Source organism: Pseudochaenichthys georgianus, chromosome 22, assembly GCF_902827115.2.
Source record: "Pseudochaenichthys georgianus chromosome 22, fPseGeo1.2, whole genome shotgun sequence".
Taxonomy (NCBI): Eukaryota; Metazoa; Chordata; class Actinopteri; order Perciformes; family Channichthyidae; genus Pseudochaenichthys; species Pseudochaenichthys georgianus.
The window spans coordinates 6116276-6131404 of record NC_047524.1 but is presented as its reverse complement, the minus strand read 5'-3'; the positions used below and the strand labels follow the sequence as shown (position 1 = coordinate 6131404).

Sequence of the window (15129 nt, the reverse complement as noted above, 5' to 3'; positions counted from 1 at the left end):
AAACTGAAACTTGAATTTAATTATTATCATGTCAGACGATTTATTTTGTATTTAACTATTTAGTTTTGTCATGTTGTTTTTGCTTGTCTTTCAATCTGAAAATGAAAAAAGACAACAGAAAAAAAGCTCAATTTAGTTTCTTGCCTCTTCGAGACTTTACATCTCATATTGCATATTTTTCCTTTTTGTCCCCGCAGCTCTCTGGAAACTCGTACTCTCACAAAGTGGACATTTACTCTCTGGGTCTGATCCTGTTTGAGCTGCTGTATCCCTTCAGGACCCAGATGGAGAGAGTAAGGGTGAGTCACAAACACGCGGCACATAATTACGTCCTTTTTCTTCTCCTCGTATTTCGCTAAAAGGCTTGTAACTGCCAAGCAAATTAGTGCTTTAGTCCATTTAAATCTATTTCTTTGTGTTTGTATTTGCCTGTGTAATATAGGGTTGCAAATTGGTTTGTGAAGCATTAACTCAATGAAAATCACATGAATAACAACAAAAGGCTTTGTAGGCAAAGCAAGACACACCAAAGGGAGGTCTGAACTGACAACGGGGTCATTAAACAAAAGCAAGTGTGTTTCTTGTATACATTTGTGTTGTAAGTAATATTTACCCAAACTGAGTTTAAAATAGAGAAGCAATTAAAATGACCAAACTGACTGCAAATATAAAAGGATATCATCCCATTTTTGGCTTCAGTAGAATCCCCGCTGCTGCTATTTGTTTATCTGGAGAAGAGGGAGGCTTCCTAATGAGGCAGTTTATCTTTCTGTCTGCTCCTTTATCCCGTTAATTATTCTGTATCATCTGAGAAATCTGTTGGGGAAACTGTAACACATAATCACTGTTGTCATTTGAATGATCTTTGTTGTCGGTATAAATGGTTTCTTTGCCCTTGTGTGTGCCATCGACCGGGACTTCTTTGTCTCGCTAACAAAGGCTCTGATTATCCGCCGGCGCAGCTCCACTCACAGGTGTTTACCTCCTTTCTTCCAGACGCTGACAGAGGTGCGAGCCCTGCGCTTCCCTGAGGTCTTCTCCAAAAACAACGTGCAGGAGGTGAGTGGCCGACTGCTGCCATCTTGTGGCGGAAAACACAAACTACTTGTGAATCTGGAAGATATACTGTTGTGATCATTATCTGACAACAAGCTATGGTACATGAACAAAGTGGCACACATCCAGGACTGTGAGAGTTAATGTTCATTATATGGGCTGTTCAAATGACCTTTACTCACCAACATTATCCACTTTGTGATTCAAATCTGCTGAGCTAATCCAATTAGGAGGTGGAGTTGGATTATTCCACTCCTTCATTTACACAATATCAAGGTAAATATGTTAATATCTCATTTTACAATCTGAGGCAGTTGTATCAACATGATTTGTGAATCAAATCTATATCCACAAACCCATTATTACTAGTTTATCCGTAACTATGTTCAAATTACATAAATATGTTCCTTACTACCACACCAGGCCCCGGCCTACTGCTTGGTGAAGGGTTGGTCTCTTTACCTTCTACCCCGGTTTACTGTGTAATGAGATTAACATAATCCCATAGCATTATCTAACACTGGACATACCCTCGCCCTGTTATCCCAGTATCCAACTTTACCTGTTGTGAGCTATTATTAGACGTCCTGTGTGTGTGTGTGTGTGTGTGTGTGTGTGTGTGTGTGTGTGTGTGTGTGTGTGTGTGTGTGTGTGTGTGTGTGTGTGTGTGTGTGTGTGTGTGTGTGTGTGTGTGTGTGTGTGTGTGTGTGTGTGTGTGTGTGTGTGTGTGTGTGTGTGTGTGTGTGTGTGTGTGTGTGTGTGTGTGTGTGTGTGTGTGTGTGTGTGTGTGTGTGAGGATTTGATCACAGATCGCATAAAAACCCGCAAAAAATTGACCTTGGTGACTTTCCATCACGAGGATAATTTTGAATATACTAATGAGTTACTTCAGGAAAAACTGCACAGCTCCCTATTATGGTAGCAAAGTGAACAATGTAATGACAAATTATCATGACATTCACAATGATATAATTTGTTTATGTATCCTTTATTCAAGCATGTGTGGCAAATGATCATCTCATTTAAAATATCATTGTTTTGTTTTTCACTAACATTGATGGTCACTAGGGAACATGTTGTCCATCTTTAATGCAAGAAACAAAAGTCTTGTAAAAATATAAGGGAGTTTGATTTCAGTATGTTTAAGTTTTGAGCATATTTCTTATCAGTCTAACATTGTGAATCACAATTAATTTGGCCATGATGGTTGCGCAATTACATTTGTAGATGGTCCCATGCCTAGTCTATGGATTTGTGTTTACATGAATCAAATGGATTAATCTAATGGATGATGATGATAATAGAAGTAGCACAACACTGTTCTAAAATCATCCCTGTCCCGTGTTTCCTCTCTCGTAGCTGAGTATGGTGCGCAGTATGCTGTCCTGGAGCCCCAGCGAGCGTCCCGAGGCAGCCGAGATCACAGGGACCCCCCTCTTCCAGGAGCTGGAGCTGCCATGGCGGGTGGTGGTGAGGCAGCGCTCCCGCACCTACAGCGCCTCGTCCATGGGCCGGCCGTCACGGCAGACATCGTCTACCTGAAAGCCCCAAAATAAAAAACCGCAATATGTAAACCCTCTGTCCCACGATCTCCATGTTCCCCTGCTGGTCTGCAGCCCCTCTGCAATCACACACTGCCTCAGACTTTATAGCCGAGTTTGACGAGTACATGTGCAGGACTTTATATTTGTGAGCCCTGCACAGTAACTCTCCTTGGCACACTCACATGCAGTTACATATTCACACACCATTATGCTGCCCACGTTCCCAATTGTAATCACACTTGCAAGCGAAATATCTTTTTTAAAAGGAGCAGCCGTTCTTTAATGTTCTCGACCAGACTTGGCTCAAGCGGCACAGGCAAATAATTCTGAGTGGTTATTTTAAATGGCATTAAGTACCAGTGTAGACGCAGCTATAACCACAGAACATTAGAGATAATTGGTTTTGAGATGTTTACCTGTTAAGCAAGCGGCATTTTCCTCACTCTGACTTCACAAACTCAATCATCTGCTACTCTGACATTATTTTGGATATCACTTGTTACCGGTCTGGTCCTGACGTGCCGCTTGCTCCCAACATTCAGCCGGTGTTCACTCACCCACGCTACACCTCAGGTATCAAAACCAAGAGGACACTCCAGAGGGGCCTTCGATGCTTGATCATCATCTGCCAGTGAGCAGCGCTGATCACTGGTGCGAGCACTATCTGGTGTTCTGACACCCTAAATGCCTGATATGGGAGACCAAAAAAAGACCGTCTTCTTTTTCCTATGTGTTTTTTTTAATCGAGAGAAGGTGATGTAGAGAGAAGAGTTTATGAATCCGGGTCATCAGATATGGTTTGCCTTTAGAATGAATGCTGAACCTCCTGTCTCTTTCCTGCATGTTCCTGATCGCACAGTGAAGGCGTGGGTTTGTTATCTTAAAGCCAGTACTTGGAAGCAGTTTTTTCTGTGTGTACATTTACACAATGACTCTGAGGTGCTCAATCATTTTACAACACCTCGTCTTTGTACATATGAAGAAAAATCTGTTTATATCCTGTTCTTTCTTAAAACAGACGATACGTTTGATTAATCCTGTACATATTGTAAGGCTTGTAAATGGCTTTTTTCATGAGGCTACTGTAAGATAGTGTGATATACTGTGAGAGGGGGAGCGAAGAGGAGACGATCTCTGCCATTAATGGATAGCTGAATGTTATAGTGTGACCTCCAGAGACAGATAATGATGATGATGACGGTGGTCACCTCTACTCGCTATTTGAAATTATTCTCAGTGTTTGTCTTCATGTGTGTGGGGTCCCAAGTGGAAGGGGTTCACCCTGCTTGTAGCACCACAGTAGAGCCTGCAGGACCAGAGTGCCATTTGAAAGACAGTAAAGTGTACTTTTCAGTAACTAATAACTCACCTCACATGTTTGGGATTTGTGCTACTGTGCTCCAACCCCGTCCAGCTGGTGTTCCCGGTGAAGCACGACAAATACTGAGGTGTGCCGCCTTCCCATGATGAGGAAATCGGCATTTAGTCACACACATGAAACTGTTTAATCCCCTTTACGTTGTCTCCTGGGGACCTGGACCTGATGTTGGTCATGTGATCCACACTAGCATTGTTTTATGTACATAACAAGTGCTGGGAGAGTCACATGACCTGTTTGTAACTTCACACACAAACTGCTAATTGTTATGTGCTTTCAATGATTGTACTTTTCTACGGATCTTCTCTTCTTTCGACTTTTTTATTTTAATAAGCGCAGTTCTTTTGATTATTCTGCAGGGTTTTGATTACTGTAAAGTCTTGACTGTGTTTGATACAGGAAGTCAAACTGAGGTTTGTTCATCCATCCATTCAGCCAATTGAAGATGAGTCATTTATTGTTGTTATATCTCTCCTTAAGGTTTAAATGCAGACTGTTCTCCCACAGTGATGAGGGTGGAAACTCCAGGGAAACTGGGAGGACAATTTCCATAACGGCATGTCCTCAAGTGAGGGGGGGGGGGGGGGGGAGTGTGAAAACTCCTGCCACTAATTTAGACGAAATTTTCTCTTTGAACAACAGAATGTACTGTTACTTAAGTGTTGAGAATGTAGCACCTTTTGTTGAGTGTTTGTTATTTTTAAGATATTCATGCATCCATGAGAAATTATTTTCTCCCACAAAAAAGGCTAAAAGGATCTTGGAAATGTTTTGTTTCCGTGAATAGAGGATTCATAATTTAAAGTAATATATATATATATATGGATTTCCAACAGCAAAGCTGTTAATGGCAAAACTTAATAAATACAATTATTAACACAAGTCAAGAATTGGAGTTAATAGAGATGTCCTTCTTTTCACTCAAACCAAGAAAATGTGATTTATACTGTAGATTTTTCATTTTCATGCTTTGTGGAATTGTGTTTATCCTCCTTCCACTCCTGCCGTCCAGGTAGTTTTCAGGACCGTTTAATTGAAAAATATCCAACCCTTCCTTTGTCTCTCTGATGCCTGCGTCTGGATCTGTAGTTTTCTGTGCACAAACCCCATTCTTTTTTCATGTTAAATTGTACATATGTTTATTTGCGTTATTTATGTTCTGACCGTGATCAATCCTTTTCGGGTTGGTGTTATTATGAATGCGCTTCATGCGATGGAGCGCGTTGGAATATGATGACTTCTTACAAGTCTAAATTTAATAAACTGTTCTATACCGTTTTACAGTTTGGTGTCCTTGGTGTGCAGTCTGTGGGTTGGAGGTGGGCAGTTACACCATCATGACATTTATCACCTAAACCTCATAAGGCAAAAAAAAACACTTAAAACTTTCATGAAACAGAAAAACATCTTTCTTTATCATCAGTCCAATGAATAATTCACATTGGTTTAGTGAGACTTTAAATGGTTGTATCAGTGGTTTATTCCACTATCACACAACCTGAATCATATTCAACAAACACTGAGTCAAGAAATTAGCAAAACATTCTCAATGATATAATGATAAATAACAGCAAAATATTTTTTTTAATACATTTTTCATATTTGTTTTATGACCCAACAAACATGTTAATATTTATTCAAAAATGAAATGTTATGCTATGCAAATATGTTGTCAGCATCCACATAAAATAAGTCTTCTTCCTATTGAACATTGCAACTAAGCAAGTCCTCGGTATGTAACACAAAATACATGATCTTTAAAATATATTATCATAAAAGGAGTCAGAAAATAGTTAAACGTGAACTTTAACTTTCTGTACTGTTAGTATTATTTTTGTGAGGGTTAATATATATGTAAACATTTTATTATACCAGAAAATATTTAGGTTTTGGAGGGACTTCACTTTCTGTATATAAAATGTGTATATTTTATAAATACCTCTACATCTACTGTAAATATAAAAAGGCAAATTAACTTGGTTAAGAATATGGACACACAAAAAACAGTATCTTGATCGGTCTTTACAGAAACCTTTACCTAGGTTTGTTTATTATTTAACAATGAATTACCCAACAAAATATTAAAAAAGAATGTAAAACAAAGAATTGCTTTCTGATTTTCAAATAAGTTTATTTTTTATTTAACAATGAATGCACAAAGATGAAGGCAAGTTGAACACAGCAATACATACCCTTGTGCCTGAGTAGTGCAAGATAATACTACTACTAATAATAATGCAATAATAACACAATATTTCAATATCAAATAAAAAATAACATACTCGAACGTGCAAACAAATTAAAGTCAACAGGGAAGTATAACAATACGTGTACGAATAACTAGTCTTCAATTTATTAACGTTTAAAGTCTGGCGCGCGCCGGGTGCCTCCCCCCGGTTGCGCATTTCCGTTACTACAACGTCACTTCTGGATGTCAATATGCGGCTTGGTGCGGCGCTGGGTAACGGCGGAACCTCTGGGAAGATGTAAACCAAGTAACCGGAGAAGACCAGCCTCAACGAACACAACTACCGTTATCCCCTTGGAAACCGTCCCTTAAGAACCACACCGACCGGCTGCGCGTTTAGTCGCTATCCCCCGAAGCACCGGAGCTCTCCTCAAAGCAGCCATCTTTTGTGGGAGAATGTACGGGGCGACGCGGCGGGCCTGCTCGGGCCGGACTCTGCTGATGCTGACAACCGCTCTCCTGCTCTCCGTTACCGGGCTGCTGTCCGGGCTGCCCAGCTCCACCGAGGCGAAGGAATGCGACAAACCGTGCATGAACGGGCAGTGCAACACCGCTACTGGAAAATGTATGTGCTTCCCCGGCTGGGTAGGGGACCAATGCCAACACTGCGGAGGGAGATTCAGGTACAGTGAGCCCCATAACGCTGCTTTTATCACCGAGACAACCGGCTGTGCATGTCTGCTGTGCTTTATGCAAAATGTGAGCTAGTGCAAACACAAGAACTGAAGAGTGGTGGTGCACACCTGACACATTCAACGACTGCTGCTGCTGCTACTCCCACCACTACTAGGCTAATACCACTAATACTCTAAGGCTTTGTTGTCATGTCCAATGCTTACAGTGTAGTTTGGTTAGTTTTGGAAATAAACTCCTCCAAAAATGCAACATACTATACTTAACGAAATGAACTGGAGGGAGATTCAGGTACAGACAGCCTCCGACAGAGGCTGTGGATGTCTGCTTTGTGCAAAATGTTAGCAAGTGCAGCCACAATAATTGTAGTGCACACCTGAGACATTGAAATACTACTACTACTACTACTACTACTACTACTACTACTACCACTTATACTACTACTACTAATATTACCAGCCGTTCAAATAGGTGAAATGCTAGCCTTCTTAAGCAATGCTACTTTTAATGCCAGTGATATGACTTTAATCTTCATTAGTGTCCACACATTGTCATTTAGTCATTTAGTCAGCCACCTGTATGGCATTTAAACCAAAAGTGACATTAGCAATGAACATGAAACAGAAAAGCTGTAACCACAGAACGTTTGGCATGTTATAACAAATCACTTGGGCATTAATCTGCAATCATGCATTGCACTCTAACTCTTTATTTCTCTTACAACACAGACGGATATGTATTTCCAATGCAGGCGTGCCAGAACACAGACATGCTAGCTCATCACAAAGTTGTTGCAAAATCGTATAACTTTTTAGTTTTAGCTCAAATTTGAAGCATTTGGACAAGAGTTGTTTTGTTGGTCCCTGTGGTTTTAGTAATAGTCAATGAGGTGTCAGTGCCTCTGCTAAAGAATGGAGATCCTGACTCAGAGCTGGGTAATAATCAGGCTGTTTTGATGATATTTGACGGCTACCATGTCCAGATAACTGCTATCCACTAAAAGGATACAGCAGTTCAGAGTCAATGCATTAGGAATAGGCTTTTTTAGTCTTGTTGTCAATCATGGAAAAATGTGAGGGGTGGGAGGAAAGGGACCAGTTGATAAAACCAATAACAAATCTCTCTCTTGCCCTATTTCTGCACACATCTAAGTTAGCTTTCTGTAGGTCATCACCCATACTTAGACAGTGTCACTACTTTCTGTGTAATGGCCATCGCAGAATGCAATTGAAAGGTGTCAAACATCGATTCCTGAGAATATTCAGACAATCAGCGCTGCACATCTCGTTCTGTGCCCATTAAAGTGTCACTTCACGTTACTGGAGTTTGTGCTGGTGAATGTCAGCACTACTTGATGACAGCTTCTTTTAGATAGGATCAGCGATAATTACTCTATTAGCCAGCTTATAAGCGATTCAACCCCTTCTGCGTATCCTTCCACGAAAAACAACCACATTCATTTTCAGTTGTCAAATTTGAGAGATCAAACTGAGAAGTTCTGCCTTTCTTCTTCTTCTTCTTCTTCCTTTTTGTGGTGATTTTTCTCAGCATTGTGATGAGCTAGCATAAAATGTGTGGGTGTGCCCTCGCTTGAATATATATCTTTTTTAAAAGGGCATCCGGGGTGTTTTTTCCCCCTGTTTTTTTAATTCTATATTCTCTGTCATGCTGCCTCAGCTCAGTGCCAGCCTGTGGGGTTTAAAAGCAGAGCTGGTGGGGGGCCGGCTGTGTAATGCTTACCCAGAAGTCGGTCATGGTTAAGGCAAAGGGAAGATGGGAACTTTTTCCACATTAGCACAGCTGATTCCTCAGCATATCTGAACCGGTGAAATGGATTCTGAATGGCTTCTAATGTTTCAGATCAGCCGGATGAGTGGTCTCTGGATGAAAACGCTCGACGTGGTTTTAAAAACTAGAGGGGCGTTGCACTCGAGTATTAATTGAAAAGTCTATCACTGTGGGAAATCATCACCAGCTGCATCCTGGGTAACATGGTGGCTCGTTGTTGGTACCCAGTTCAAGTGGAGTCATTGAAGATTCATTTAATTTAATTATGATTAATAATAAAAAAGCTTTAAGCACTTTCCACATGTTCAAGTGCACCTCGTAGTGATTTACCAACATGGCATGCAGCACACATTTAAACAGAAATGTAGTTCAGGTCGAACATTAACACCTTGTTGCACACATGCAGCATACAAACACAATTAACAATTCAAGGAGGAACACAAATGTAAAAAGGTGTGATAGTAAAATACAAAATGATCCAGACGGATAAGCCTCTCAGTAAAACAAAGGGAGACATAAGACACAGCGAATAAATACAATAAAATGATAAAACCTATAAAATAATAATGATTTAAAAGAGGGAAGTCGCTTGTAAAAAGCTAAACATGTCTTCAGCTGTCCTTTAAAAATATCTACTAAGTTTGCCCCTATATTTTGACAATAAAAGTTATAATAATGTCCATAAAAAGAATAATGATTGCCTATATAGTCTGTTTGGTCAAATTGAAATTGTTAGACTTTTTTGATTTGTTAAGTACAGGGCGACTCTGGCTGCGAAGGAGTGCGGTCGTCTTTCAACCAGAAGGTTGTGGGTTCGATCCCAGCCCATGCAGTCAACATGTCGATGTATCCTTGGGCAAGATACTTAACCCTGAGTTGCTCCCGATGGCCAACGGTGTGTGCATGTGTGTGAATGTTAAGTCCTAGAGCAGGGGTGTCAAACTCAAGGCCCGGGGGCCACATTCGGCCCGCGACTTCATTTTATGTGGCCCCACAAGAGCTTGCAAAGAATATAATATGTTTATTATACGGTTACATGCTACAGAAGCACGTTGCCCATAAACTACATGTCCCACAATGCATCTCAAATATGACTTTTTTCTCAGAATTTGCCTTTTTTTCTTCAAAATATGCATTTTTTCATAGAATTCCTTTTTCTCAGAATTAGATTTTTATTTCAAAATGTCACTTCTATTTATTTTTTCTCCAGAATTTGGCTTTTTAAATCATTTTGGGACATACGCACTGAAAAGACTTGCAATTATTTGCCCTAGACTTCTGCTTTCAGACGTAGTTAATTATGAAGTTATTATCCTATCCGATGATAATCCAATGCAGAGGCAATGATGTAATATAATACATTATTTTATACATATTGAATATTTATATATGTCTTTTTATATAGTCTTAAAGTTACAACCGGCCCTTTGAGTGCAACCATAATGCTGATGTGGCCCGCGATGAAATTGAGTTTGACACCCCTGTCCTAGAGTAACACTGCTCTGTATGAATGGGTGTGAATGGGTGAACGACATGGAGTATGTAAAGCGCTTTGAGGGGTCTTAAAGACTGGATAAAGCGCTATATAAGTACAGTCCATTTACCATTTACATGTTGCTTTCTGTCAGTAGAAGAGCTGGGTGTCGAGGGGTTTGGCCTTTCATTTCTAAATTAGCAGTTAAATCCCAACGTATTCTTTTCAACATAAGTGTCCTTGAGCATGTAGCTGAACTCAATTGCTTCTAGTGTGTCTATAGAAACATGTAAACTGGGTTGTACTGCAAACACACTTGATACTCTTTCAGTACCATGTCAAGACAACATACTGTACGAATGTTATATTTGCTGTATTTGATTTTTTTTTTTTAAAGAAGAAGGAATGATGTTTCCAGTATCCAGTCAGTCTCTCATAATTGTAACTAAAGGCAGAAACCATCAAAGGCCTAGGAAGTTGGAACTACTAGATAAGTTAATTAATTATTTAGTTGATTGATAAAAAAAAAAAACATTCAACAACATTTCTTAGGAAGGATTTCTTTTTCAGACAAACATTGTTTGGTTCCAGCTTTTCACATTTGCAAATGGTGTGGTGCTTTTCTCTGCTTTCTATGATGGTTGAATATCTTTTGTCTGTAAGGACAGTTTTTGCAGACATCAGACAAACCAAGCTAGTTGCCAGGAGTGTGGAAAACTGTAATGGGCTTTTTTCATTATTTCCAGACATTTTGTGAACTTGCAAAGAAATAAAAACATGAACGTTGCCGTTTTATAACCATCTGTATGCTCAAGCTGCTGGCCCTTAAAGCTGGCGTTAGTTGACCAAAGATAACAAGTTTCTGTGGGGATTATTAAAGTGGAACTTTTACTTTGTCTGTGGCTATTACATCTTCTCTTCCTACTTCGTTTCTTTTCTAAAACTCTTGTGTGTTAGAAAAGTAAAAAAATGGAGCTCTGTCTTTCCTTCTGTCAGAGTGGTGCTGCGTGTCTGCTGGAGGAGTGGTACCTCACTAATAACACAGCAGGGCTCTGACACTACAGCATAATGTTCAGCAGCCCAGGCTTTGTGTACACTACAGCGTTATCAGTGTCGGCCTAATTATCATTAAATGGAACAGTAAACCGTCAGCTCTGTGATCGCAGATCATCATGTGTTGTTGTGTTGCCGCGGTCAAGGGGCCGATCGTTTTTTGGGGAGAGCCTGTGGTATGAGGCTGTGTTTAGCATACAGACAATGCTACCATTCAAGGCTGGCTGAATGCGGGTAAAAGCAGCCTTCTGTGGCAGGGTCCTGCCAAGATGGAGTCCCTGCCATCCATGAGGGCCCAAGAAGGGGGGGGGGAAAGCAGATTAGTGTGCTTGGTTGTTGTCTTGTACCCCGGCCACACAAGGACGAAAACAGTCGTTTGCGTTACTGTTTAGTGTCATATAGACCGTTCGGCCACACGAGCACGACCGAATACGGCACTAAACAACTGCGGAAATGATAACGGGTCCCAAGGTGGATAGAACGGCATACACAACGCTCTGGGGGTCAAACGGTGTGTACGCCCTATACGATCGTTTTCTGATAATGATGAGGCAATAGCCCCGCCTCTCCCCACCTCTGCTGCTCACCCCCGCGTCAAAGTAAACTGCACACTGAATTCAGATTATTTATCTTTCTCTCGATATGGACATACACGCGAGTGAAGTCTAATCTGACAGGACGGAGACACCTCTCAAACTACCTAAACTAGTTATAAATATGTTTTATTTTTACTGTCGGCCGGGTCACTCATTACTGGATCAGCTGCTGCATGAGACAGACACTGACGCTGTCCGAAGAAAGGGAGGAAAAAGAGAGGCTCCGTGTATTTTATTATTATATTATATAGAGTCGTTATTCATTTGTTTTAAAGCTCAATAAATAACAAAGAAGACCTTTGACTGGCACTTTTATAATTTTGTCGGAAGATTTAAACTTTAATACACGTTGACTGGCGAAAAACTCTGCCCGGTTCACTCGCCCCCCACCGCGAGAATAAACAGAAGGACAACCATGACAACCATGCTTCTTCGCTGCTTTTGTGGAGGAAGTTACAGCGCCACGTACAGGCTCCTGCATATGTACTGCAGCTTCTCCAGCGGTTGGAGCTAAACGGAGCAGTCTCGTGTGGACAGACACTATCCGGATAACTATTGCGTGTGGACGGAAGCTTGTTTGCGTTTGCGTTAATCCTATGCGTTTAGCCGTTTTCCTCGCGTGGCCGGGGCTTTAAAGGCATAAGATTTTATTTTTCATTCTAAGAAATTCCTACTTGTGGTTCTGTGTAGCTAATCGTACATCTCTTTCCTATGGCACTCTATTAGTAGATGTAGTCAGGGAATGGCGAAATGATTCAAACCAATGCCACAATGTGAATACAAATATGTTCCTGTTATATCTGTATGACAAATGGATCAGGAATTACTTTTTTAAAAAGTTGTTCCTTGCCCAAATTGAAAAGAAAACGCCAAATGTTCAATCTTTCTTCTCGTGATATATTACTTGTTTAAATCAATCACAATCTAAAATCATACCTGCTGCCATGTATAATCAATATCATTAGAAAATGACAAATGCATTTTTAAATACTATTTGATCCACTGATGCTGTACAGGGTTAGGGTTAGTTGTTTGGGTATGTTCAGTCTCACAGCTCTCTCCGTAGTGTTGTCTCTTGTGTAGTCTGCTTACAAGTCCTCAGGCTCTGGGATCAGTTTGAAGGCCGACCGCGCTCCACTGAAGGCCTGCTGAGCGGCCAGACTGCCCTCTGCAGAGAATAATGGCCCCCACTGCTGCTCGACTGATTTATTCTGGGTTTTTAGCTTACTGATGCAGAGGTAGAAAAGTTTGCCCCATCCTGAGTCAAAGATGGACTTTAGGAAGTTGTACAGCTTGGTAGTGGATGGATGGATTTTCTAACAAATAAACAGTAATACTATGCTTTGCTGCGATGGCAGTGACGCCATTCTATAAAAAATCTATATGTCCACACAGAAATCTTTAATCTCATTGAACCTCACTAAGACTAAAACGTGTTGGTGTTTTCACTTTCCTCTAGTGTGTGTTATAGGTTATTGTGCATGTACATGGTCTGCAAAGTTTCTCTCCCACACCCAGCCAACCTCCCCCCCTTGCCAGAAACACCTCGATTGGACTAGGGCTGAACGATTAATCGATTTTAAATCGAAATCGCGATTTGAAATGATGCGATTGCGATTTTTTTTAAATTAAATTTTTTTTTTTATTGTGTGTCAGTCATCCACACCAATCGGAAGTGCTGTGCTCCACATGTACCAGCCATTGCTAATCAATCAGAAGTAGCCCATGATAGAAGGTGATGGCAGGTGATTGGATCAATCTGTCTAAGTGCTTTTGAAAGTGCCTGCCCTTTCCAAATGGCTTCCAATGGAGCTCTCCTAGATGGTTTCTGAGTCAGGTTAGTGATGCTCCATCACGTGTTTCTATTACAGGGTGAATCTTAAACTGAAGCTTGACTTTAAAGCAACCCAACGGAAGTTTCATGTAAGTTTAGTTTTTTCACTCGTAGCTCGGGCTGCGGGGGTGCTAGAGACGGGAGCATGTTGATACGACCTTCCTAGCCGGAGTTATAGCCGCATTTTACAATAAACTTCCGTTGGGTCGCTTAAAAACAAATATCGCAAATCGCAATCGCAATATTTGTCAGAAAAATCGCAATTAGATTTATTTTTTCCCAAAATCGTGCAGCCCTAGATTGGACTCATTGGTTTACCTTCGCAACATAGTGACATCATTACGTAATAGTTGCGCTTCTTTTGGCTAGTGCTCCAACACATTGTACGTGATAGTCTAAGGTAGTCATCAACCATCAATAACAAAGCCGGCCAGCTAACCAATCAGAGCAGACTGGGCTCTGTTTTTTTTAACATTAAAGCATGGAAACCAAAACCTTGATTTTAGTCCGACATTGGAGATGTGTCTTCTAAGTTCCAAAAGTGATTGGTGTTTGGTATAATCTGCACTCAGCTGCTCTGTGATGCTGAAAATCAAAGGGAACATTTTGTTTGTGCAGATGAGGTGTATCTGCAGGGTGTGAGTGGAGATGAGATGCTTTTTAAGGCTGATGAAAGAATACATTAGCGTAGATTAAAAAGCTCTCTTCATATTGCAACCCAAACTCAAACAAAACCCTGAGGTGTGAAAGCACAGTAGCTTCGAAAACAGCCACTTGCTCATAATGAAATGTTCACTTGCACGCAGCCTTTTGTAGACTTTTATTGTCGGCCATGTTTGCTTCACAGCTCTCCTGCTCCGTGGCTGCTACCTTTGTACCTTTGTATTATCTCATGTATCTATTTAACAAACATCAACATGCAGGATAGCATCTTTATTGTTTATCATCGATGCTTATGAGCGCAGTTATTGTGCACCTCACTAAAATTCACACAAGCAACTCCTGATGGGCCTGGGTCATAAAAAAAATCATTAGATATTAAAGAATGCTTCTGCCTGCTAACGGGCAATATCATGTGAGGTTATCTAATCTTTTTCACCACTCAATTGGGATATAACAATTCAATAAAAGTGTAATTTCTTCCCGAATATTCCGTAATTGATTTAAAATCTCATATCGGCTGCTTCACTAAGCTCAGACAGTCCAAAGGGAGACGCCGCTTCCCCCTCACTGACTCTGATCATGCTCAGTCTGTGCACTGAAAGGACTGTTGTCACCTTTCAATGAGAAATCATGTTTGCTCTGCTCTCATGCTGCGCCACTTTGCCATTTGTGGAGCACTTGGCCGCTCTGCAGGGATAGCACTGTTTGCATGAGAAAGAGCTGTTGAAAGGCTCTGATATCAATGTGGGTCCAGTAACAGGAAGTGCAGACACTGGCTGGCTACTGATTGATCTCAGGACCTTTTTAATATTAAGATGATACATTTGCAGTTTTTATTGCATTTCTCTAACTTTTGACTGCA

General features: G+C 40.8%; 2 protein-coding genes across 3 annotated transcripts in view; both read left to right on the top strand.

Annotated features, from left to right (window-relative positions):
* The window catches only part of eif2ak3 (eukaryotic translation initiation factor 2-alpha kinase 3), a 31993-nt gene extending 26737 nt beyond the window's left edge, over positions 1–5256 (top strand). Inside the window, exons 16-18 of the mRNA XM_034111170.1 lie at positions 198–299; positions 997–1059; positions 2416–5256. Of these exons, the coding sequence (XP_033967061.1) occupies positions 198–299; positions 997–1059; positions 2416–2598 (348 nt within the window). The 3' untranslated portion in view covers positions 2599–5256. The remainder of the gene's footprint in view (positions 1–197; positions 300–996; positions 1060–2415) is intronic.
* Positions 5257–6401: 1145 nt separating this feature from the next.
* The window catches only part of atrn (attractin), a 153948-nt gene continuing 145220 nt past the window's right edge, over positions 6402–15129 (top strand). The window contains exon 1 of one of the 2 annotated variants that reach the window (XM_034111168.2): positions 6402–6849. In XM_034111168.2, coding sequence (XP_033967059.1) covers positions 6623–6849 — 227 coding nt within the window. In that variant the 5' untranslated portion in view covers positions 6402–6622. The remainder of the gene's footprint in view (positions 6850–15129) is intronic. The other variant, XM_034111169.2, reaches the window with a different exon arrangement.